This window comes from Grus americana, chromosome 25 (genome assembly GCF_028858705.1).
Source record: "Grus americana isolate bGruAme1 chromosome 25, bGruAme1.mat, whole genome shotgun sequence".
In the NCBI taxonomy this organism is placed as follows: domain Eukaryota; kingdom Metazoa; phylum Chordata; class Aves; order Gruiformes; family Gruidae; genus Grus; species Grus americana.
In genome coordinates this window covers 4,924,430-4,949,019 of record NC_072876.1, presented here as the reverse complement: position 1 = coordinate 4,949,019, position 24,590 = coordinate 4,924,430, and the positions used below count along the sequence as shown (strand labels likewise).

At 42.3% G+C, this 24,590-nt stretch overlaps 2 protein-coding genes across 7 annotated transcripts; one reads left to right on the top strand and one right to left on the bottom strand.

Annotated features, from left to right (window-relative positions):
• Positions 1–293: 293 nt before the first annotated feature.
• EIF2D (eukaryotic translation initiation factor 2D) lies at positions 294–12,383 on the bottom strand. 3 transcript variants are annotated; one of them, XM_054803690.1, is made up of 16 exons: positions 12,084–12,220; positions 11,336–11,638; positions 10,941–11,131; positions 10,157–10,240; positions 7,905–7,995; positions 7,341–7,448; positions 6,407–6,696; positions 6,091–6,208; positions 5,600–5,645; positions 4,803–4,906; positions 3,085–3,243; positions 2,265–2,354; positions 2,065–2,160; positions 974–1,094; positions 654–828; positions 294–559 (listed from the first exon to the last, which is right to left on the bottom strand). In XM_054803690.1, the coding sequence occupies exons 3-16, from the start codon at positions 10,993–10,995 to the stop codon at positions 489–491; spliced, it is 1,608 nt and encodes a 535-aa protein (XP_054659665.1). In that variant the 5' UTR covers positions 10,996–11,131; positions 11,336–11,638; positions 12,084–12,220; the 3' UTR covers positions 294–488. The 3 variants fall into 3 exon arrangements, with proteins under 3 accessions (XP_054659665.1, XP_054659664.1, XP_054659666.1); XM_054803689.1 differs by lacking the exon at positions 11,336–11,638 and having other exon boundaries at positions 12,084–12,383; XM_054803691.1 differs by lacking the exons at positions 294–559; positions 654–828; positions 11,336–11,638 and having other exon boundaries at positions 1,056–1,189; positions 12,084–12,383.
• Positions 12,384–12,413: 30 nt separating this feature from the next.
• On the top strand, positions 12,414–24,316 carry DYRK3 (dual specificity tyrosine phosphorylation regulated kinase 3). 4 transcript variants are annotated; one of them, XM_054803696.1, is made up of 3 exons: positions 12,414–12,858; positions 13,639–13,750; positions 17,776–24,316. In XM_054803696.1, the coding sequence occupies exons 1-3, from the start codon at positions 12,536–12,538 to the stop codon at positions 19,345–19,347; spliced, it is 2,007 nt and encodes a 668-aa protein (XP_054659671.1). In that variant the 5' UTR covers positions 12,414–12,535; the 3' UTR covers positions 19,348–24,316. The 4 variants fall into 4 exon arrangements, with proteins under 4 accessions (XP_054659671.1, XP_054659667.1, XP_054659668.1 ...); XM_054803692.1 differs by having other exon boundaries at positions 12,664–12,858; positions 13,635–13,750; positions 17,776–24,314; XM_054803693.1 differs by lacking the exon at positions 13,639–13,750 and having other exon boundaries at positions 12,714–12,858.
• Positions 24,317–24,590: the final 274 nt, after the last annotated feature.

The window sequence follows — 24,590 nt, the reverse complement described above, 5'->3', positions numbered from 1 at the left end:
TCCAGCTAACAGAGTTCATTCTCAATGCTGAAATGTGATATTAATGCCTGGAAATGTTTAAAAGGATAAAATCTAAAACCAAATAGGTTTTACTTCTGACATGCATGACACACTGGGCTGTTCCAGGACAATGTGTTGGAATATTCTTTGCTTACATTTTGGTGGAGGTTCTACTGCCATGCCTTTGCTAAAAGATGCAAAGCAAGAATGTTAAACTAGCCAAAAGCTGTTGTAGCCAGAAAACCAGTGCACCATTGGGAACTTGTAGAAAAATATATGGAAAAGGATAATGCTAGAGGTTTTATTCAGGGTTTTTATTTTTATGAAAAATGAACAGCTGGAGCAGTATTATTTGGGTGAATCATGGACATTGTAAACATCCAGGACTCATTTTTGAATGAACAGGGCCTGTACATTATCCTTGATTTGTTGGCAGAACACTTCTATAAATAATGAGATCTGAGTAATTCTTACAATAGATCTTTCTCCTACTTCTTCCGGCCAAGCTTTGGAGCCTTCTCAAGGCCTTGAATATATTTCCGAGGTAGCTGGTATTCTTCTGCAATATAACCAAGAGTTGACTTCAGGTAAATATTCAGAGCTCAAGCATTAAAATCTGTATCTTGCTGTAACCAGTCCCAGAACAGACTTACCTAGCAGCATCTTGGCCAGATGGTGGATTTGGTTGCCTTGGATCTGGACCTGAACTCTGTCTTTTGATCCCGGTACTGGGGTGATGGTGGCACTGGCTTGTACTTTTTGTTGGAGAATGTTGGCCACGCACTGTGGGTCTAGACCATACAGCTCAAGGTTCTTGATAATTGTCACCTACAGGTTTTAATAATTATTGCAAACATCACTGCTGTAGGTATTAGCAAGTCATGTCCCATTCATCCCAGAAAAACAAGCTGCCAAAGCTGCTCTCAGAATCTGGGCTTCTGCTCAAACCCAGTCATTTTAGTTCTCTCTTTACCTTCTTATTTGATGACCTCTGTGCTATGGTTATGTCGATGGGCTCAATGTTTCCTTTCCTCACAATAGGTTCTTGTCCAAAAAACGTCACCTGGTGTAAGGGCTGCAGTCGGTCAAGGCACCTGGACAAAGTTCATACATCCAATTAGTCCACACAGTACAGCAAGGCTGATGTTAACTCTGCTTTCCCACTGTAGCCTCTCACAGGTTGTTGAGACTGCATGAAAGACAAGATTCTAAGTGTGAGAAGAACTGGGATCTTAAGAAGACAATGCATGATGATCTCATGCAAAGATTTGCATCCTGGCTTTCATTTAAAGAAAGGGACTGACTAAAAAGAAAGCTAGTCTACTGACTTGCAAAAATTATAGCTTAGATTAGATTGTTACTGGTAAAATTTTGTACGCTAGTTCTTGTAGAGGAAAACCTCTATTTGTGTCTTTAAGCTATTGTTCAGCTGTATTGTTCACAGATCGGTGGAACAACTTCAGTTCAAAAGTCAGCATAAACTATGTTACTATCCCACAAGCAAACTTGGCTTCAGAAATAAAGGAAACGGCTGGAGGTGCCTCAGAAGCCTTGTGTGATGAAGAAGCTCAAGGCAAGTAAGATGCTGGGGACATTTAGGCAAAGTTTTTCAGTATATGCAAACAACAGTCTTGTGAGATACTCAGGCCTCTTGGCTCTAAAAGGTGGGTTTAGGTTATAAACACCGAAGTTGTGCTGCACATAAGGAGCAGGATGACTACCATTGCCTAAAAAAGGGCATGTTCGGCTATGTGTTGGAAAGGATGACTTTATAAATATGTACATACAGATTATACACAGAACCATGCACTGTTTGTTTAGGAAGCTTTCCCTGATAAGTGGTTAGCAGGTAAACAAAAAAAAAAATCCCAACACTATTTAATGCCAGATGCTTGTTAAATGGTGAAGAATGAGAGATTCTGCAAGTGAAGGTCTCTGGATATTTTATTTTTTTTATATTACCAGTAGGAAATTACAATTTAGGTAGCTCCAATAACATGGAGCTTTGAGTTGTATGTAATAAAACTGTGTCATACAGAAACACTACATTGGGAAAACAGTCACCTGCTCAAGAGGTCATCCCATTTCAGGTTTGAGATTTCATCTTGTTCCAATTTATCTAACAGGCAGTCGCACAGAATGGCATTCACCTTTACAAAGCTACAAAACAAAACCACACATTAGAAGCACACGAGCTCACTTTTTTCCTCTAACTTCAGCATCTCCTGTGGAAGCAGGGTAGGACAGCTTCCATATGTACTTACTTCTTGTTTGTTTCATCAACCAACTCATTAGTCTTCACGTAGTTAATGATGATGTTTCTCACCTCGCTGCTTGAGAGGATGCTGCCTTTTCTAAAGAGAAAGAAAACTTTGGAACTTATTAAATAGTTAGGTGTTGGGTTCTGTCTCTAAGACAGAAGACAGCAGCTACCCTGATTGCATTCGGTAGCAACAGCTCAATACTGAAATACATCTGCTAGGGACTGATTTCTTGTTACGCCTCAGCTGCTGTACACCAGGTAAAAGGCTCACAGCAGTAATTACAGAGGCTCTAAACCCCTTGGTTCTGGGAGCCTAGTTTGGGAGGATGACCCCAATGGCACCCCTAACTTCAGGGGACTGTGGATAACTTGTACAAAAGTGCTCAGTTGAAGAAAGGCTGCCACTGAGTGCTATCTCAACAATCTCAAAACAGACAAGATTAGGGCACAAGGATGCAAGTGAATTCTTAATTATCTGGGCACCCTCTTTTCAGTAAACTGTACCGTGGGTAGGCAGAACATGCCTTATCCATTGGCAAATTAAGACAATCCAAGTAAAATATATCAATTTTGCCACTGGAGATATCACCTCCTTAGCTGTGGGAGAAGTGATGTGAGTACTTGCTGAATGCAGTTGTCACAGCCTCATCTCTCTCTTCCCTTTGTGAAGCTATGAATATATTCTTGATTCCCATCATCTTTCCTGACAGCAGTGCAGGGCCCTCCCCATGAGGGCTAAAAAAAAAACCCAGTAGCAGCAGGGGTTTATTAGTCTCTCTTCTCACGTAACAATGGCTTTGTTGTACTTTTCTAGTGCTTACCTGTGTCCAGATTCCTGAAAGAGTGGGATCATTTTTGTTGAGACTCCATAAAGTGGAACGATTTCAGGAGCATGGTACACTTGTTCTCTGTCTTCACTCTTGCTGTCTTGGGCAGCAGAGGCTGAAGAAAATCCTTCAGGTACTGCAAATGCTTTAACGCTGAAATGACAATTATTTGGTATGAGTGAAAGGGATTCAAACTTATCACTTCCATTTCACTGAGAAATGAAAACCTAGCAGTCTCGTGCAAAAAGCTTTCTGGTTTATTGTGTACTATGTTAGTTCCTCCAAATGCCTTCCATTGCAGTGGGGGCCTGTGTCTGCAGATTAAAGGACACGATGAAATAAGTGTTTTGAAGCATTACTTGCAATTACTAAATTTGTCTTTGTACACATTTCAAAGATACACATAAATAAGCACCTTAACTTAGGTGATTAATATTAAACACTTTTTCATTCTGAGTAAAGCCCTGTATGTTGTGGAAAAAGTAAATCTCTCCAGCTGTTCTAAGCATATTTGACTTTCGTAATTAGAGACAACTGCCATAATGCAAAGGATGAAGCCCCATTCCGTAGAATCCCTAGAATTACATTTAAAAAACCAAACAAACCAACCCAACTGCACTCTCCACAAATGTATAGACATTAAAAGCTGAAATTATTCTTTAGTGGTCGTTGATAAAAGACAGTTCTGGAAGAGAGGGCTAAGAACCGTATCAGTGCAGGAGCTGGAGTCACATTTCATTGACCAGAGCTGCAGATTCTATGCTTAAAGGTAAGAGAATTAACAAACTGAGTTTGAGTATGCCTGTCTCCTCATGATAAGGCCAAGTTTAATGAGAGAAAAGTTAATGCAAAAAGTCAAAGTAATTCTGCTTCTCTCCAAACGCAGAAGAGAAGATATGCTGGTATCTATAGAAATGTTCTCCGCTCCATTAGTTGCCAAGGAGATGTTATATAACAGGAAGTCTCAGGCCCGCTGGGAAATTCCAAGAGCGCGCTGACGTGCCAATATGCAGAAGGAATGAGTAGGATGCTTGTGATGTGAGGTAACTACTAATCCTTAGAAAGATAATAGAAACACCAATAGAGGAATCTGTTAAAAAGTAACTGCAAGGGAAAGACTATTTGTGCAAATCAGTATGTGTAGTGGAAAACACAGCAATTTTTTTTTAATTTTTCTGAGATTGTAACTTTGGCTTCTGATTTTGCACAGTGCTTGATTTGATCCTATATGACATTCTGAGACTCTAGTTTCATGAGCATTTATTCAGCAGCAATGTCATCTTTTCTACTAGAGTTATTGTTTAGACAAGTAAGTTTACTCCAAAGCTGAACAATGAGTTGTCCCAGCACACAGATGGAAAGGGGAGGGGGAGACCTGCTTAAATTGGAAGGGCATAAAACAGTCGTACCATTATAGTCACTGTTAGATAGGTGGAAAACTGCCTGATGGGTTTCAAACCTTCTTGCCTCCCTTCCCCCAACAACAACAAAGAAACCCACACAAACTATCCAGCCACTGTCAGAGGAATGTGCTTTTTAGTGACTGGTAACAGGCTGGATGCTCTAACTTTTATTAGCATCCAAACTGGAAGCCAGAAATTTGTCATTGCAATTTGTTGCAGTGTTACAATGAACTGAATCCTCCTTAACATTTTCAAAGTTGTTTCTCTACCAACTCTTTTAAAAAAAGACGACTACAACATTCTACATACTCTGGATGTTTCCAGTCCACTTCCACAATGCTCTCCACACCTTTGTTCAGCTCCTTCACTTGTAAGATCTTCTGGTGCTGCATACATTGCAGGAATTTAGAGAACTGAAGGAAGTAACAATCAGAAATGTGGAGTCAAGCATTTTAAATTCCTGTTCTTGTGTTTCTGACTGCCCCAAAATTACTTGCTAAATCAGAAAAACTTCTTTTAAAAAACCTCACACCCCTCACACATTTGCATCTCCAAATGCAGCAATTGTTAAGGAGCAGTGAGTGCCTCTGGCTCTAAAACAGACTAAGCAAGTGTTCCTTTTGTAGGTCTGCCGTCTGTTTGCTCTGTGAACTACTTAGCCATCTAAGGTACATCTCACATGGACTGCTGTGAGATCTTTGGCAATGCACTTTGTCTTTGCTTGTCATCTACACAACAGGGACAATACAGTCTCCTTTCTCTTCATTTTTGTTCGTTAACAGCTTTAGAAAAAAATGGCCTCTTCTTGAAAGTAATTGCACTGTCCAACAAGATCAGAACCCTTTAATAGCTATCACAGTACGTAGTGGCAGACAGCACTGGCTGCATTCAAAGCAGATCAATGCTCATGCTCTCAGGGCAATTACTTTTCTCCCTGGATCCCACAGGAGCAGACAGCTGATAAAAAGAACTTGGCTTTTAAGAACAGCTTCTAGTATTTTTTTGTTTGTCTGTTTTACTAACACTTGAACAATTTTGACTTCAAACTTTTTCTCTCCTTCCATTTCTTATTTAAATTAATCCAAAAACCAACAGAAAAATCTCACCTTCTTATAGCTTGACTTCTTTATGTCCAGTTGTTGTCCAGCGGGGCTATAAATGGATTTTTAAAAGTTCTTTAGTTATAAGTCACCCTTCATTTCTTCTTAAATCTTGCTACTTAACGCTAGAAGTTTCTTAACAGTGGAACTATGAATCACACAGAAAGAATTACTTCAAACAAGCTAATAAATATAACATGATGAGCGAAACTAGTGCTGATGTTCCTGTGGATAGGCAAACAGCCCTTTAAGTGACTAGGCAATCTTGAAACAAATGTCAGCCAACTCAAGGTAGCTACCAAGTGCGTATCCTGGTCTGGACAACCCTTACACTAAAGTATTTGATATAAGAAGTAAGCATAATCTTAGATAACCTTAGATAAGGATTGAATATTACTTTTGAGTCAAAAACTTCAACCTAAATAGCACAGGATCCCCACAGTTTTAAAGCCAAAAACCCAGCATGCAAATCCAAAGACAATCTTCTTACCACATACCAGCATGAGAACATATGGCTGCGTAGAAACGTGCTGGTGAGCAGAGGGAGATCTGATTTCTTTACTTTGCATTTTAAGGCATGAAAAAAGCACTGATTAAATAATGCATCCATTTGCTCTGCAGGGAAAAAAAGGACAAGCAAGCTGTGAGTAGTCTGTCTTTCAGAACACAGCACTTGGTTCTTTCAGACCACACAGAACCATCTCTACCCAGTTCGCACAGTGAGCTGTCTAGAATGCACAGTAATCTAGATGATGGGTATGGGCACTGGCAAACCAAAGGGGCATAGTTTCTTTTATTTGTATGCAAAAACACCTTGTGGAGTCCTGCTGTCTTCAGCTTCCTGCTGAACCTCTGTGTTAGCATCTTCAGCTGTTTCTGCAGCTCTGTTCTCATCGAGTTTCTCCTTCCCCATCAGTATTGCACAACCGTCTCGCTCCTTCAGGCTCAAATCACTCATGCCGACATGCTGCAATGGGTCAGTGGAGAAGCTGATGAGAGGCTCTTTCCCCTCCATCTCTTCCTCATCTTCAGCACTCTCCTTTTCAGCAGAATCTGTTACCAAGGGAGCTAAGGTAGGAGGATAAGATTTGTCACCATATTCCCTATAAAAGGAAGAAAAAGCATAACAGCGTTCTGTTTATTGCTTTGAAACCCATGGGACAATGAACAAATGTCACCCTGATAAAAGGCACTGGCAGTTGCATGGATCTTTTTCTGCATTCTCAAAACTATAACATTTATTTTAAATTCATCTTTCTCCATAAACTCTATGTTCCCCCCATGAATCCTACTTTAAAACTGAGCAGACTAGTTGGATCCAAATGCAGAATAACTCATTTATTTGGTTGAGACTGGCGCAGTTGACCGTTTTTAAGCAAAAATGATTCAAAGTTCACTTTTTACAGAACAAGAATATTTTCTAAAATCAGAGTAACAGGGATGTTCTAGCTTCATTTCTATAAGAATTACACTCAGGTTCAAGGAAGTGAATCAAGTGAATAATTTTATATATCTATTTCCAACATGATATAATGGATAGATGTCAGGACAGACACTTGCTTCTGTCAGAAAAGTGTGGTCATCAAAACCATGTAGCAGAAACCTTAATAATGGTCGTATCTAAACTGTACCCAAATAACTCAGTTTGTTGAACTGACAGATTAAGCTTACTGGGTCACAGACTTTGATTTTAGTACACACATGAGACTTGTTACACATTTTACCAAATGCCTGGCAATATACTCACCAGAGGTGATCTGTGTAAGTATGCAACACTGCAAAGCCCTTCCCTTTCATTCCAGCAGCCAGCATCTCTGCCGTGGACATAGTGGCGACTGCAACTGCTACTGGAGCTCTGGGAAAAGAAGGGAGTATTTCAGCAGTTCAGCACAAATACACTGTGTTACTTGGACACAGACAGACTGTGCCACTGTGATATACTGAATTTCTTTTATGATGTCTTGTTCTTTACAACCTGTTGAGTTTTTTTTTTTTAAAGCATCTAGATATTTTCTGGTTTTGTCTCATCTTTCTGGTACGTAAAGTCTTCCAAAGAATCCACGGATATGTGCAGGGGTGATACTGAAGTGAAGGTTGTGCAAAACAAAATTCAAAGAAACATATCCTAACCCAGAAACCTAAGTGGATTTTTTTTCTGTTGTATTTTCTACTGCTTAGGTCCACAGTGCATCAAATGCATGAGAACAATTCTGCTTTTATTTCCTCAAAACCCCCAGAGTCTTCCTCTAAAAAACAGCTTTGTTTCACTTTTAGTTTCTAAGGAAAGATACAAATAAAGAATCCTCCGTACCTGTTTCCCAAGAGGGTGACAGCACAGAGTGTGCCCGGCTCCACTTGAGGAAAGCCAGAAGATGGCACTACAACTCCTGGCAGCATCAGATCTGAAGCAAAGAATAAAGCACATCCATTTCTCAATGAAAGCCTCAGCCACCACCTCCTCCGCCCCTACCCCTCCTGTTACTCAGCAAAAACACAAGCCTGTTAATAGCTGAGCACATGCCAGATAAAACATGATTCTCCGTTTCTCCTAGTAAGGCAGCACTTCTTGCTACCACCCTGTGGAGGAAGGGATCTAATTCCAAGGGTACATCCCAAAAAACTGCAGAAAGCTGAGCATGCTCAGCCCCTTGCCCTGTCAGGCCCTAAGGGAGTGCTGTTTTTAAAAGCTACGAGTTCCCACCCTAGACAGCATTACTCTTCATTAATGACACAGAAGGAGAAACGAACAAGGAGCTGTGTCTGGAACTACCCTTTTACTCTTCCCTGCCCCAAGGACAGGTTATCGCAGCAGCTCTCTCCCTGAAGAGAGAATTGCCTAAAATTTGCCACTGCTGACCCAACCCTCCTGATCTGACACAATAGCTGCACTCAGCTGTGAACTCTCCTCAGCAGGAGGAAGCAGCCTTAGTCATCTCCTTGCTATCTGGAGAGAAACAGTACACCTTCTTGTATGCTTCCTTCTGCTTTCCATACCTGGGGTGAATAGACTGGCATGTGAGTTAAGAACAGTTTTCCATGCCTCATGTACGGCATCACGTCATCACCAAATTACGTAAAGAGCATCTGCTCTCCCTCATAGCAGCTATAACTGTCTAGAGCTTGCAGTCTCCTGGACTGACCTGCATTCCACGGTTTGGTTTTGAAGGCATCTCACTTTTTTCCTCAGCATCATAGATTTAATGTGTATGCTGAAGAAGCCAACAATATTTTTCCTCTCATTCACTGTCACAACTACTTTCAGCAAATCTAGAATGAACTCTGCAATTGCAACCAAGGCTCCACATCTCTGAGGACAGAAATCACATAAAGACCTTAACATGACAAGGTAAGTAGCAAGTGTATATTATGTAAATAACCAGGGCAGAGAGTAAATATTTGAATTCACGAAACACATATCACAAATAGCACCGCCTTGCTTCTCCTCTTTGTAACTGAATGCTCCCTAAATCTGCTCCCTCCCTCCGTGTCTGCAGCACTGGATAGCCTCATGCCTTTCCTCTTCTCTCTAAGATGTGGCTCTACCTCTCCTCTCTGCCTTTGTGCCCATTGTCTCGGTGGCCAGCTTCTTATCTTTGGATCGTAGCAGAGGTAGCCTGGTTGCCATGGGAGATGAATGACCTGCAGCCCTCTTTCATCAACGTCCTTCCCCCATTAGCAAGACTTCTTTTTTTTTTTCCCAGAAACTAGGTCACTACAAGTCAGCAGCAAGGCTCGCTCGCATGTCTATCACAACTACACATTCAAGCACTTTATTTCCCCAAAAGCAAACGAAGTAAACAGAGGGACTCGAGTTCTACGTTAGGTATTGTGTAATGGAAAAAAGACGTCTCTTCCTACACGAACACTGCCATTTACAGACTAAGGCTGCAGCGGCTGCAATTTAATCTTTTTCTGGTTGAGCAGTTCTGCAATTTAAAGTTTATAAAGACCTGATTCACATGAGTCTGAACTGCATCCAAAGCAGGTTCCAGGAAATAAAACTCCTTTCTTGTTAGTCTTGATCCATAATTGGGTGGTAGAGCCAGTAATCCAGGAATTAAAATCCAACCTCACTGCACAATCCACAATTTACCTGACAGCGATTACAATTGTAGGTTCCAATATAAATTCACTTCTTATCCATAGGATAAGCTAGTTCACCTCTGAATTGACAGGAAGCAGGGTGGCAGCAAAGAAACAAACTCAGGTGCTCAAGGAAAGTTCTAAAAAAAGACAGACCAATGACACAGGCAGTGCTGTGTCCCAATTCAGAGTTGCTGATCACCCTGAGAAGATATTTCCAAATCCAAGACTCCCACATGGAACAGGTTACTGCATTTAAACAGCTTAACTTACTTTGTTTCATTCACAAACTTTTTTACAGCAGATTTATTTTCCTTTTTAGGACATCACCATGAATTACTTTGTGAATACTTACTCTTTATACTTTTTTCTTTTTTATTTCAGGTACCTTTTTTGCCACTGGGAAAGATAACATCAAAAAAAGCCCTGAAGGCAACTCCTTTTTGCAACACAACGTGACAAAAGTTCTAGTCCTCTTACCTGCTCCTCCTGCTAGTTTCTGTAGCACAGGGGGCCATGTTGAAAAAGCAGGGAGAAGATCTGGGTAGACCCACAGCATGTACACTGTCCCAAAACAGAACCAAATTTAAAGATGCATCATTAAAAACTTCTCCACCTGTTGCTTCTTCCCATCTTTATGGCTAAGCAGCACAATACTAACCACAGCTAACCACTTTCCTGTTACTGGGGTAATCGAGAAATCTGAAGTCAGAACAATCCTACAATAATTAGTAGATGTAATGGAGAAAAATAAACTGCTAGTTAATTCAAGCTCCTGTGAATTATTATAAAGGATATAGATAAATGTTTCCATTATTTTCCTTAAATCAAGGATGCGCTGAGCTAAAATGCTGCTCCAACAGAGAAGAATTGCTGGGTATGGGGAAAAATAAAAACATAGAATATCAGAGCAATTCATTGCCTAATTCCAGGCCTGCCTGGAAGTGGACATCATGCTTCTTGGAATTACACCCTGCAGGGGACAAAAGAGAGAAAAGGGGCTAAGATGCTAAACTATGACTTAAAAGACTTGTTTCCTGGTTTCTAAACGCTCAGCACCTCAATTTCTTTTTCTGCAGAAAGAATCCAGAAATGCCACTGGATTTCACAAAGATGTCAGTAGAATAAACACATTAAAGATTATGAAACGTATGATACTATAGGGATAGGATAAGTACTTAAGACAGGCACAAACAAATCTTGTGGAGAAAGGCGGATGCCCAGTAAGTAAAAAGGGAGGATTATTCTGGTCCACTCCCCATACCTGTTGGATACAGAGCTTTCTCAATTTCAAACAGTATTGGATTCCTGTTGTTCATGTAAACAGTGACAGCCTCCCCTTTGTGAGAATATATTTTGATGACATTAAGCTCTTCCTTGTTTGGAATAAACTCAGTCAATTGTTCAGCGCTAAGGTTAGGAAAAGCTGCTGCAACATCAGTTCGTAGTTTTCTCCTGTAATGATAAAATCACAGATGTGTTACCAAGCTGTCTAGACCATCCCTCAAAATAATTCCTAAATCAGTAGTTACTATTTTGTTGGCTGTTCATGAGATTCCCACTTTTTCACAGAAGGTAATTTGAAGCATTTGTGTCTGGGTTTACAAATGAGAGAGTTGTGTGCTGGAAGAATATTGGGAAAAGGCCAAATATGCTTACCCTGCTGATATTCTTCCTTAAGCGTCTGCTTACAGCTCCTGTTGCTGTCTTTGCCTCTGCTTTTCACGGACTGTCATTTCATTACTGCTCTGAGCTCCAGAGTACAAATCTGGGAGCGTCAGACTTGCTCAACCAGGTCTGTCACCTACAGACTCCGGCATGGAGGAGCAGGGGTGCAGCCACATTTCCCTCTCCCACTAGTTTTAATCCATGTTTTAAGACACGGTGACCGGCACAAGGTGGGTTTGTCATTCACAGACGTGTCAAATGAATCTAAAAGATCGGCAAGTCAGCCCAGCATCACTACACAAGTAAGAACATAAAAGTAGAGAAGGATCAGCTAGGCCTCGACATAACAGTTCATTTAAGCCTAGTTTAATTATGGCAGCACCTTCAAGCGAAAAGTGCGTTTCACATTCAGACCCGTAGTTCGTGTTTATCGCAAATCCAAGGTGACAGCGGCCACAGCTCCGTGCCTGCCCCAAGCCCGTATCTCCGCGGGGCAGAGCCGCCGCAGCCGGGGAGCCCACCGCTCGCACCGCCGCTGCCCTCGCCGCCTCCAGCGCGGCACCGAGACGGACGCCGAACCGTGGCGATGTCAGGCCAAGGGCCCGCCAGGCAGCGGGACAGGCCCAGCGCGGGAGGCGGGATTGAGCCGCTCCCTCGGCGGAGCGCGGCCTCCTGCCTCCGGGCCTTCCCCCCCTCGGCGCGGCGGGGGGCTCCGGCCCAGGCCCGGCCCGGCACTCACCGATCGGACCCCTTGATGGCGGTGTTGGATCTCACCCGGAACGCCCTGGAGAACATGGCGGGCCCGCGCCCCGGCCGGCACCGCGCTCCCCCTCAGGCCGCGGCAGCCGCCATGGCGCCGTCCCGCTGTACAAAAGCGTCCGGGTGGAAACCGCCTCCCCGCGGTCTCGCTCCCACCGCCCCCGGGCCCGGCGTGAGGGCCGGGGGTCACCGCGCGGTACGCCTCGGGCTCTTCCACACGAGGGAAGCGATCGCCGTGAGCCCCCGCGGGCGTTGGGGTTTCTCTTAACGGAGCCTTTTCCCCTTCCCGAGCGCCCGTGCTTTGTTCTGTGAGGGGTCTCCTGGGGCGGGGGCACCGGCGGACACACTGAGTGGGGAGAGGGACGGGGAACGGGTGATGAAACCCGAAGGTTTCAGACAGGGATTCAAAAATGTAACTTTTTTGTGAGGACGATGCTCTGCCGCTTATCAGTCGCTCCCAGGCCCCGCCAGGCCTGCGAGCTGCGAGGCCCCGTTCCCCGCACCCTCCCCCCCCCCCGCGCCGCTACTGCGCAGGCGCCGCCCGGCGGCGGGCGGGCGGAGGGACGTTCCCGTGGCAACGGCCGAGCCAGTGGCGGGCGGCCGCAGCCTGACCGGAGCCTCGCCGCCCGCCGCGGCAGCGCTGGACGGGGGAGCGCGGGCAGGCGGCGGCGGCGCGGGGCCCGGCGGGGGATGGGGGCCGTCCCCCCCCGCCACGATGCTGCTGGGCAGGAAGCCGGAGGCACCCCTCGGCGCAGGTGAGGCGGCGGCAGCGGGGCCGGGCCGGGCGGGAGCGGGCTGAGGCGGCCGCTGGGCCCTTCCCGGTGCGCCCCGGCGGCAGCCACGGGGGGTCCCGCGGGGAGTGGGGCCGCGGCCTCGGGGAGGGCCCGGGGGCGAGCGCGGGGTGACGGGCCGGGACTGGCCGGGGAGCCCGGCTCGCCCCGCTCCCCCCTTGGTTTCTCCTGTTCGCAAAACCGCCGAGCCCCGGTGCGGAGTCGGTTGCGTTAAACGTTGCGATTTTAAGTTCTTTAACAGTATTTGCCAGCAGTTACGGTGCGGACCGACACGACCTTCCCCCCCGCCACCACCCCCTTGCTGCAAATCTGCTAACTTTAATTCCCACATATCATTTTTAAAGGATAACCTACTTTAAGGGATAGTCCTATCAAGTATTTAAGTGTAGGCTCGTTTTCTGTTGTGGCTCTCAACGAGGCTAGTTCGGGATTATCCTGCTTAAGGGAAAAAGGGGAGTATGCTGGTTAATGTTTCTTAAGGATATATTTGCAGTGCAAGAGTTGATTAAAAAAAAGAGACACTCTAAATTAGAAGTGTCACAAATTAAAATTTCCCAAGAGCTTTGCACTCTGTTGTGGTGTTAAAATATAGCCATAGTTAAATCGTAAAGATGATTTAATAAATGAATGAGAACTGATGATCTTACAGACTAAAATGTGCTAAGCGAGATACATTTCAGCGTTTGTCTCATCAATGTGAATTGTTGTAACTAACTGGTCTGTATGTGGGATGTTTCCAGCCAGGTTTGGAGATGGATTATACGACTCCTATATGAGGATAGATCAGATTAGGTACCAAGAGTCTACAAATGAAGAACACAGCCCCTCAGGACTTCCTTCCCTTGGAAGATCTAATGTGAGTATTTTAAAGTCATCTGGGTCTTCACGTTGTGTTGTGTGGCAGTGAGAACCGTCAAGGAGTTTGATATCTCCCTATTGAGAATAAATTTAAAAAGTGGGATGTCGCGGCTTTGTAGTAGCTTATTAACATTATTGCTTTTACTAAGCACAAAAAAGATGTGGTGCTGTGTTCAATGTAGAACTTGCTAGGCAGCCTCAGAAATCCTATCTTACTATCCTCCGCTCATGTTTTAATCAAGAAAGTTATTTTACAAAAGCTTGAAGTGTTCTGCCGTGTCACCTGGTATGTCGATAAGTATGTACATCCACACATACTTTGCTTTAACTCTTGTACGTTTCCATTTTAGTTTCCCTCATGAAAATTCCGAGAGATAAGTACTTAGAACAGCAGAAGGATCAGTGTGGGTTTGCCTGGCTGCCAAACATCTTACAAAAGTATCTTTTCTCTCTGAAAACTTTGGTGTTATCTGCCACTCTGTTTGTTGGAAAAATAGCTCTTTATGGACTGAAGGTTTTAATGTGCTTCTTCATAAGTGCTGCGTTTCCTCAGCAGATGTGGAGTTATGAGATCGAGCAGTAGTGGTCATGTTTAGCTGTACGGGGATCTGACCTTTATATGGTTTTTAAATGTATTTTGGCTCTTGTTGAATTCTGGCAGAAGTGAAAGAGCTTGAGCTTAAAAAACCATTCTCTAAAATGTGAAAGTAGACATTTCACTGAGTGAGATGCATTTGAAAATCGTCGCCTTGTGGGAATTTATTGTAACAGATATTAGCAATTAATGTGGTCTGGGCCATTCACTGAGCAAACTCAGTAGCATGGGTCTGTGTTTTCCCTTTCTGGCAATATTGAGGGACAGCAGAAGAAACTCAGAGATTTGTTGAGTAGTAGAGTTTGAAGAGTAGTGGGTTGTGGTTTTTTTCAGGGGCATGGGAACATTTAAACTGCAGCGTTTAAGTCGTAGTGTAACCACAGTTGTTCATAACTGAACAGAAATCAGTAGAATGGAACTATCCAGTTAGATACAAATATAACTCTATGAATATTTTGTTCCCCTGGTGTATCTTACTCTTCATCTGTGTTTTGTCCATTGAACCTGTTAACTTCTTAAAGCAAGATTAAGGATTATAAAATGCCTAGTTTTGCCATGATGACACATCAAAAAAATATAACCTCAGTGGTGTCTTGTGAGCAGGAACTGAGATGAAGCATGCAAGGATGAAAACCACGATGCTCAATTTTAATGGGAAAGTATGTGGAATTAGAGTGATATTTGGTTTCCTTCTTGCAAGATTTTTGTATTACGATGTAATGTTACATGAGAATTGAAGACTTCTGATGTCTGCAGCTGTCCATTCTTTTCATCCTAGCTATAACAGAACATAAATATCTCTGCTTTGAGAATACGTGGGTTTCATTCAGTTTGCTTAATTCAGTATTCAGAAAATAACTGATGTGCTTTTGCAAAAACAGTTGCGTAGGAACTGGGTTAACTGTTTCCTCCTCAATCAAAATGAAGTTTTGTAAGCATGTGAAAATCTTCAACAGGGTGCCACTTGTGTCGTCAGTCTAATTTCTTGGCTGCTAACAGCACTTTATCAATAAAACAAAACCTGCACAGCCTGTGATTTGTACAAGAAAGCTGTTGAAAGCAAGCTGATGTTACCCAGAAGTCATCTGACTTTGAGTGGAGCTGTTCTGAGTTCAAGATTGATGTATATTTGTGTCTGACCGTCACGCGGCAAATGATTTTGGTAGTCCTCTAAGAAGGAAAATTTAGTCCTTACTACTGAATGGCTGTTGAGTTTGAGATCCAAAGCCGTAGTTTCTTCATTAAGATACAGTTCCAGGATAAATGGAATCATGGATTCCTTGTTTATTTAGGAATTCAAAGGTACGAAATGTTTGCTGCAAACAGCGTTATTAGCAGAGTTGCTCTTGCAATATGGAGAATAAGTAGATGTAGCACTGTTTGCAAGGCTTTCACGCTTTATCACATTGCTACAATTGATGACGTTCAGACTGCTAACACCATTTTTTTGGAAATCAAATAGTTGAAAGAAATGTAATAAGTAGCATTTCTGCAATACAGTAGCATGTTTTGAAGCCTTGGTGCGTCCTTTGTTCATCCAGCTGGAGAAGGCAGCTCCGCAGAGCCCTGCTGATAGGAACTGCCGTGGTGGCAATGTTCTGCGTCAGGGTGGTCGCCTGCAGAGGTGCAGTTGTGTCTGTTCCGAATCACAGTGATAAAAAGATAAAAAGCTGCTTCTGTTGTGCATACAATTGAAGCTCATGTAGGAGGAATATCAAGTTTTGATTGCAAAGGCGAAAATAAGACTTCTATTGTAGAAGGACAGGCCCCTTTCCCCACTCCCCCGCCCCGGAAAACTTTAGAAAATAAACAAATGCGAACCTTGTTCTGTGCTTATGTTCACTGTTTATTTGTAAACTTACTGTTTGAGTCTGCCGGACTGAATAGTCTTTTAGCCAGTTCTGAAAATATGTCATTCTTATCTTGGAGGTTCAGCCAGGCTCCAAGAAAAAGGCGTTTATTCTAAGTTACCAGGGTTGGGCTTTGTTTTTTTGTTTAAGACTTTCTGGAAAGGCGTGTCCCGTACAGTGCACTGTATTTTTGGGTTGATAGGACTCAGAGTAGTGGAACTTAGTAGGATATATCCAGTGGCCCTTAGTCAACATTGATAACGACTGACTTCTGCAGGAAATGCCCATTTTTTTTTTTTTGCGCTTGTGAGCGAGAGCTAACGTTTCAAGGCAGCACCAACAAACGGACTCTTAAAAGAGACGTATGTGGTTGTTTTTGGCGAGAACATTCACTTCCCTTATTTACTGACTGTGCCGAGATGTTGGATTGTATGTAACTAAAAAGGAATTTGGTTTTATTGCTGTGGATCTGCAGGTTTATTTATAATTTTTGTTTGATTCCCCTGTAGTTATTTTGGTTTTCAGGGATTCGGTTTGGCATGGGTCTCAAATCTTTATTTTTAGATTAAAGGACAAAATGGAAAACAGATGTTGCTACTCTAGTCATGGCTTCTTCAGTGTAGCACCGGATAAGACACCACCTCTCTGCTGTCTGTCAGCATGGAGCGTCAGTGAGTAGAAAAGGGGAATAACTGCTGTTCAAGTAAGGAGCTGAACTCCAGGCAGTTGAGCATTTAATAATTTGTAAAAACGACAAGCTTGAAAAATTTCACAGTGTTTTCTCACCACCTATGCATTCATTTCAGATGTAAATATTGTAACATATGGCAGTAAGAGGCAGTGGTTACAGACTACTGTCAACAAAGTCGGAGTAAGAGAGATTTTATTCAAAGCTTCCAAGTCTATCTTAAGATAGTTGTGCAGCTATGATGATTTTAAAAGGAGTTGTGGATACGATGGTATTTTCCCCTTCAAAGAAAAATCATCTTTTTTTTTTCTTTTTTTTTAGAGTATGGTTTATCTTGTCTTTATCATCCTTTTGCTCCTTGTTCAGCTTGGTTATATCAGCCTTATGTCACTTGCTGTCATTTCTTTGTCTTCCTTTGGCACACTTGTCTTTGCAATATTCCTGACACTTCTCTGCACATTCATGTTATGTTGCATGTTTCAGACAGGTGCAAGTTGCATCTGTCATTGGTTGTGTTTGCTGCACCCACGTTTAAAGCTAAACATAGCCGTTCCCCTGGCCCTTTGCTGACTACATGCATACTAGTAGAGATTGGTATTGTGTCCTTGTTTGAGTGTTTGACTATCCAGGGTTTACCCTTTATGGACTTAAAAATACGCTCCATTTGTGCAAGTGCTTGGTTCAGTAAGTTGCATTCTCTTTGTGTACCCTTCTATAACTATGCTTGTAACTTGAGTTAGTTTAGGTAGGTCCAGCATTTTATGTTTGTTCCTAACAGAAATGCAAAACCTGTGATGTTAATGTTTTTGCTTTATGTGGTTTTGATTTTATTCTTAGTCTGTGCTTTAAAAGGGAGAGTAAAGCTTATTTTTTTGTTTTTCCATCTGTAGATTTCTAGCAACAAACTCGCAATGAAGGATCACCCTCTGACTGGAAGTCAGGTCAAAGTGGAGCAATTATTTGAGGACTCTGGCAACAGAAGGAGTAGCACTCTTCAGTCTGCAGGAATTACTGGTTCAGAAAGATCTCTTCCTTCCTTGACAAAAGATAAAAGTTTAGAGAGCATAAGCACTTCTAAAGGTGGCGGTAGTTCCTCAAAAGCACATAAAGCCATTTCCCAAGCTCCAGAGCAAGCTGTCAAACAGTACAAACATCAGTTATCTGCTTATGAACAGCAAGAGATACTGAATTTTTCTGAAATTTACTTTGTGGGTCCAGCTGCAAAAAAAAGACAAGGAGTTATTGGTGGTCCCAACAATGGAGGTTATGATGACGACCAAGGCAGCTACATTCATGTGCCCCATGACCATCTTGCTTATCGGTATGAAGTCCTCAAAATCATTGGCAAGGGCAGTTTTGGACAAGTTGCTAAAGTCTACGATCACAAACTCCACCAACACTTAGCCTTAAAGATGGTTCGCAATGAAAAGAGATTCCATCGCCAAGCGGCAGAAGAAATCCGGATTCTGGAGCATCTGAAGAAGCAGGATAAAACAGGCAGTATGAATGTTATTCACATGCTGGAAAGCTTCACCTTTCGGAACCACATCTGTATGACCTTTGAACTCTTGAGTATGAACCTGTATGAGCTGATTAAAAGAAATAAGTTTCAGGGCTTCAGTATCCAACTGGTACGCAAGTTTGCTCACTCTATACTGCAGTGTCTGGATGCTCTTTATAGAAACAAAATCATACACTGTGACTTGAAGCCAGAAAATATCCTCCTAAAACAGCAAGGGAGGAGTGGAATCAAGGTTATAGATTTTGGGTCCAGCTGTTTTGAGCACCAAAGAGTCTACACATATATTCAGTCTCGATTTTATCGGGCGCCAGAGGTAATTCTGGGAAGTCGCTATGGGATGCCCATAGACATGTGGAGCTTTGGCTGTATTCTGGTGGAGCTATTGACTGGATATCCTCTTTTTCCTGGAGAGGATGAGGGAGACCAACTGGCTTGTATGATGGAACTTCTTGGAATGCCACCTCAGAAGCTTTTGGATCAATCCAAGCGAGCCAAGAACTTCATCAACTCTAAGGGTCATCCTCGCTACTGCACTGTAACTACGCATGCAGATGGAAGAGTGACCCTTACTGGGAGTCGATCGCGCCGGGGTAAAATACGAGGAGCTCCAGGGAACAAAGACTGGGTGACAGCACTGAAAGGCTGCGACGATCCCTTGTTTATAGAGTTCTTAAAAGAATGTCTCAGCTGGGATCCTTCCGCACGCATGACTCCGAGTCAAGCTTTAAGGCACCCTTGGATTTGTAAACGCATACCTAAACCACCCAGCACTGATAAAACCTCCAATAAACGGATTTCTAGCTATACAAGTTCTTTCACAGGAATAGGTTCCAAGTTGCCTCCTGTAGTTGGAGTAGCAAACAAGCTGAGGGCTAATTTAACATCTGACTCCAACGGCAGTATACCTCTATGTACTGTGCTACCCAAACTGGTCAGCTAATAGAGAATTATGTATTTCCAGAATACATACCTTGTATTTTAATTCTTTGTTAATAATGTGTAAGGAAGTTAAATGCAGAGGTTTTTAATGGATTTACTTTTTATTAGAGGCTAAATCTTGAATATAAAAAGTTCGGTCAAAATGTACACGTTTAAAGGGCTAACTTTTATCCAATTGTTTCACTCACAATATGGTGCATATTACATTACTGGCTACGTCAGCTCAGCTGTTGAGTACAATGACAGTTTGGCAGACGTGCTATTTAATAATGCTGGTTTAGAAATCAAACTATTTCTTATCAGGACGGTTTAACAGATTCTTTTGCTTAAGACAGCAAGGGAAATGGATTTAAAATAGCTATTTTCAGTTAATCTCCAACTGAACTCTTTTTATTCTGGGGAGAGTTTTTACATCTATTGTCAAAAGCACAAATGTGTTAACGTAATGCATTAGGAACTTACTTACTTGCAAATTGCTAACTTATGTTTGAAGACTTTTATTTCTCTGCGTTACTTTTCCCTTACCTATTCTGACTGAGATTTTTTAAAAAAACCATGGGATGTAGACAGCAAAGGAATTTGGTGTTGAAATTTTATTATCTGAATAATTTTTTTCCAAAGGAGCATAAAAATGCCATGAAACACAGGATATATCTAAATAAAACTACTAACTTCTCTACAGTTGCTATTCCCCTTAAAAGTCTATGGAAAGCTGGTAGGGGAAGTCAAGATCAGGACTGGTCCATCACAAGTATGGGCCAGTTTGTTCAGGGCTAATGAGTCAATTATACGTTTCCTTGGAGCTCAAATTGAAGTCATCAGTTCTGCCAGGTGTGCGTGTGTTTGTTTGTTTTTCCTGTGTTGTTCCCAAAACAAAAATGTTGAACTTAGAGCTGTTTATGTACATGTTATTTTAAAAACTTTTTTTTGGTGTAGAGTGAATTCCATTGAATTACATGGAGCTCTTATAATAAAAAGCAAACGTGCCACTCCTATCAGACAAGTGAAAGTTTGTAAGGCCCAGGACTTTAACTAGAAAATGTGTGTGTGTGGGGCACGCCTAATAATTGGAAGCACGATCTGAAACCTAAGCATAATCTGTGAAATATCAGGAGGGACATGATGTGCAAAAACTTGGTGGATCCAAATCAAAAGTTATGGGAAGAATTGCTTTATTTCTAATCAAATTCCTTCAGGTCTGTGAGAGAGAGATGCCTATGTTTTCTCGTTCTTGAGATATATGAGTTTGTATTTCCTATTCCTTTATCTTCCAAGAACATGAAAAGGTGGTGTGACCTGTAATGACAACAGCACAGCTCCTTTGGGTTGTTGCTTCTTGCAGCCACATGGCCCGAGTCCATTTACAAAAACCTCTGATCTCTTGCCAGGTGCCTGAACACAATTTTAAATACAATTTAGAGCTTTTATGAACAGAAGATTTTTAGATTTAATGAGTTTCTCTGTAGCAGGATTTTAATGTTAAAACAAGGAGACTCTCAGTATACAGACAGAGGAATTGTCAGGGTGAATTTTAAGACAGGGTGACTATGTGTTCAGTACGAGGCCCTCTGAGAAGATGGGGCCGTGTTTACTCGTCTGCTCCGTTTAATTACAGCGCTGCTGAAATGCTGGGTGGAAGCCTGTAGAAAAAGTCAAAAAGACAGAGCCAAAGCTACAAACTTTCCAGGACTGTTGTTTAAACTGAGGTTGTCATGTACGTAGCTTTTCTGAGTTCTTTTGTTTTACAAGTGTAAAATCAATAAGCTGAGTAATAATACTAAAATGAGTAGCCTTTATCCGTGCAGCTACAAGTAATACCAGCGTGTATGGTATGACCGTGGTTCACTTCAAATAATACATGACTGGTATTTTTTATTTGGCTCAGCTGAATGAAGTTTTATTTGACTGGAGAATGGGGGAAGTGGCAGAAGACACCATCGATTTTTAGTAGACTCCCTAATACATGTGTCACATTTTCAGAAGCCAGAAACATTCTCCTTCCTCCTCTGCCCTTTACCTTATACATTTTTTTACAAAATATACCTGGTGAGTGAGGAGAAAGGAACCTTTCAGGAGCAATAGCTTGTTAGGAAAGAGGCACAGGAAAGCACTTTATATAGAAATTGTAAAGTGATGGTAGTGTACGGAGCCTGGCAGAAGACTGAGTGTTGGTGGGCTAGGAGCTTTACAAGCAGGTCTTCTCTTAGGAAAACAGAGCAGTGTTATGGTTCTAAACCATTTTTGCCTGTAAAATGCCAAATGTAGAATAATCATTCTCCTGTGACATCTGGGAACTTGTTACTATGAGGTAACTTCTAGTGTAACAGCCTCTGGTGTACACACAGTAATCTCAGTTAAGGCTGGTGCTGTAAAACTGCAGATAAGTAATTAGCTGGCAAGAACATTGCTTTTTATCTAGAAAATGTGTTCAGCATGACCTGACTGCACAAGGTGCCCGTTATGAGTTGTGTGTGTTTAAGACTGGCTCTTTCTTACTCGGGACTACTACGTTTTAAAATCCAGTGCGTAGTTAACTGTCTTGCTAATTTGGTGTTCCAGTCTATGTAGCCATAGTCGGTGAGAAGGAAAAGGAAGCAGCCTCAGATTTCTACTGTATTGAAAAAGACTTCATAAGCCAGGGAATACAGCTGAATTAATTTTGTCTTGTTTCCAATTACTCAGCCCCATTTTTCTTTATAAAATGTTTGCTTTCAGCGAATAGCGTGACCCAGTATTGCCAAACTGGGAGAGCCCTTCAGGTGAGCTAATAAATCTCCTATCTGGGAGGGACCTGAGGGACCGTCCCCGCAGACGCTTGGCTTGTTGAGTTCCCTGTGAATTTGCCCAGGAGTTGCCCACAGCCACGCGTGGAGGTTGGACCCCGGGCTGCGTCGCTGGATGCTGTTGTTCCTAAAGGGCGCTCACGCTCGCAGTGGCTGTCTTCACTGAGATCATCCCAAATTCACGCTTTGGGAGGTCTGAAATCGCCAGAAGTCCATCTTTTTCATTAATCGTGATACTGGTTAGAATGTTAGAAGTAGTCTAAAGCTAAACTTGCCTGAATAGAACAACAGCTTTTATTTTTGTGGTAGCTCTTTGGTTTGCAAGTTTGTTATTCTGCCAGCACCAGCGAGGTTCCTCTGGAACTTCAGTCACGTTCTTCTAGCAAGTTAGGACAAAACAAACACAAATTACTTGGGTTTACCACAAAACAGACGTCACATTTATAAAAGTCTCTTAAGCTTGTTTTAAAATGTTCCTTACAACGTTCCCTGTTTTACTACACTGTTAGTCTGTGTATTGTAAATAACACGCTCTGTTTATTGTCCGCATTTTTAGCTGTTTGGTTTAGCGATAGTTTATATAAACGACCGACAAGGCATGAGCATCACATCCGACAGATACACATTGCTTCTACACCGGGGTCGAAATATTATCTGCCTGTCCAAGTAGCAGGGAGAAACTCGTATTTATTTATCTGAACTCGGTGGGACACCAAGTACATCGTTCTTCACTGCGGAACGTGGTACCGCAGGCAGACGCTCACCCAGGCTGCGTTTAGCTCTTTACAGGTTTGATCTTACTAACGCCGACTGCTGAAGGCGAAGCTCGTTTCACAACGGTGACCTGATTATAGAGGAGATCTGGGTAGAACAGATTCTCTTCGCTGGAGTTTTTTTATCCTTCCCATACAGCTTGAATAGGAACTCTAGTTGTCTGGTGACCTAAGAATTCCAAACAGACTGGAAAGTTTAGGGTGACTTTTGTGGAAGAGTGAGTGTGTTGCTCAATCTGCAATTGTTTACAACCGTTGGGAGCCGTTAGGACTTCCATGCAGTTGAAAACTTTTTGAGCACTAATTTATCGGTAGAGGTTCTTAGCAATGGTCATCCTCTTTAAAACTACCTCCGAAACAAACCTAGGGTCCTTTCTAAAGGGAAATTCACTGCAGACTACAGCTTTTTTTTTTTTTCCCCCTTTTTTTTTTAAATACTAATAGCTGTTTTGGCTGTGAAACATATACATGATGATCTCAGCAATGTCTTACTAATCCTAGCCATAGAAGCAAAAGGCTGATTCTGCACCCAGAGATCTCTGCTGAAATGATTGATACAAATCCCCTGCCTGCCAAAGGTTAATACTGTTGTGGGAGTAGAGAGCCAAAATAATACGGGAAGCTCTGTGGTACTTCTCTGCAGCACCCAGCTGAGATTGGAAACAAACTGTGCTGAAAGACTTTAATGAAAAACCCTGGAGCTTTTGCACGTGTTGAGCGCTCGGGGCTGTGGGTACCTGGCAGTTTTGAAAATTGGACTTTGTGTTTTTGTACTTAGTGCTTATCACCGACACCACTTGATTATTTTTTTAAAATTTGTATTAATTTGGTAAGGGTTTGGGGAAATGGATCCACTTCATACTTCCCATAAAAGAGCCTTTGTGTGTTCTAAAACTCCACTGATACCTGACTGGTTTTTAACTCCCATGTAACGCGTAAAATCCGTGGGTCATCAGAGCAGTCGTGGATAGGTGAACATTGTCCCTGTACTCCGGGGGTGCAGAGACTTCAAACGCCATTCTCGCAGACGGGCTGGGTCAGTAAGTCTGCGGTGCTAAAAGAATAACCCGTGTTCCCTATACATAGCACTGTGCCTTATTATTTTACCAGCCTACATCTGTCTCGGTGCAATCAAATTACTATTCAGGGTTTCTTATACGTTGCAGATGTTCATACTAAATGTCAATGTCGAAAGAATTTACAGGTTAGCCTGTTTATTATAAATATCGTGATGAGGTGTAATATGGTGGAGAATGTAGAAAACATATAAGGTGCATGTGACTGTAACTCTCTGTGAAGGAACACGTTGGAAATAAGTCAGTCTCAAACTATGTATCTCAATGTAATGAACAGATATTTCCTAAAGTTGTATTTCGGTTCATTTTTAAAAAGAAAATAAATACATAATTTTCTTTAGCAACAGACTGTGCAAATTCCTAAAAGAAGTACTTGACTAAAAAAAAAAAAAAAAAAGATTAATTATTCCCAGATGGTGTAACTTACCTTGTATTGCCAGACACTGCCGTCTGTGGCATCTAACGAGAGAGGAGGAGATTTTCAGACTATGGGAATAGATGATTTCAGTGTGTCTATGCCAAACGTGATGAATGCTCTGATCTGACAAATGTTCTTCTCGTTAACGGTGCTGTAATTAGAACATATCGAAGTTTTGCCATGACATTCTTCAG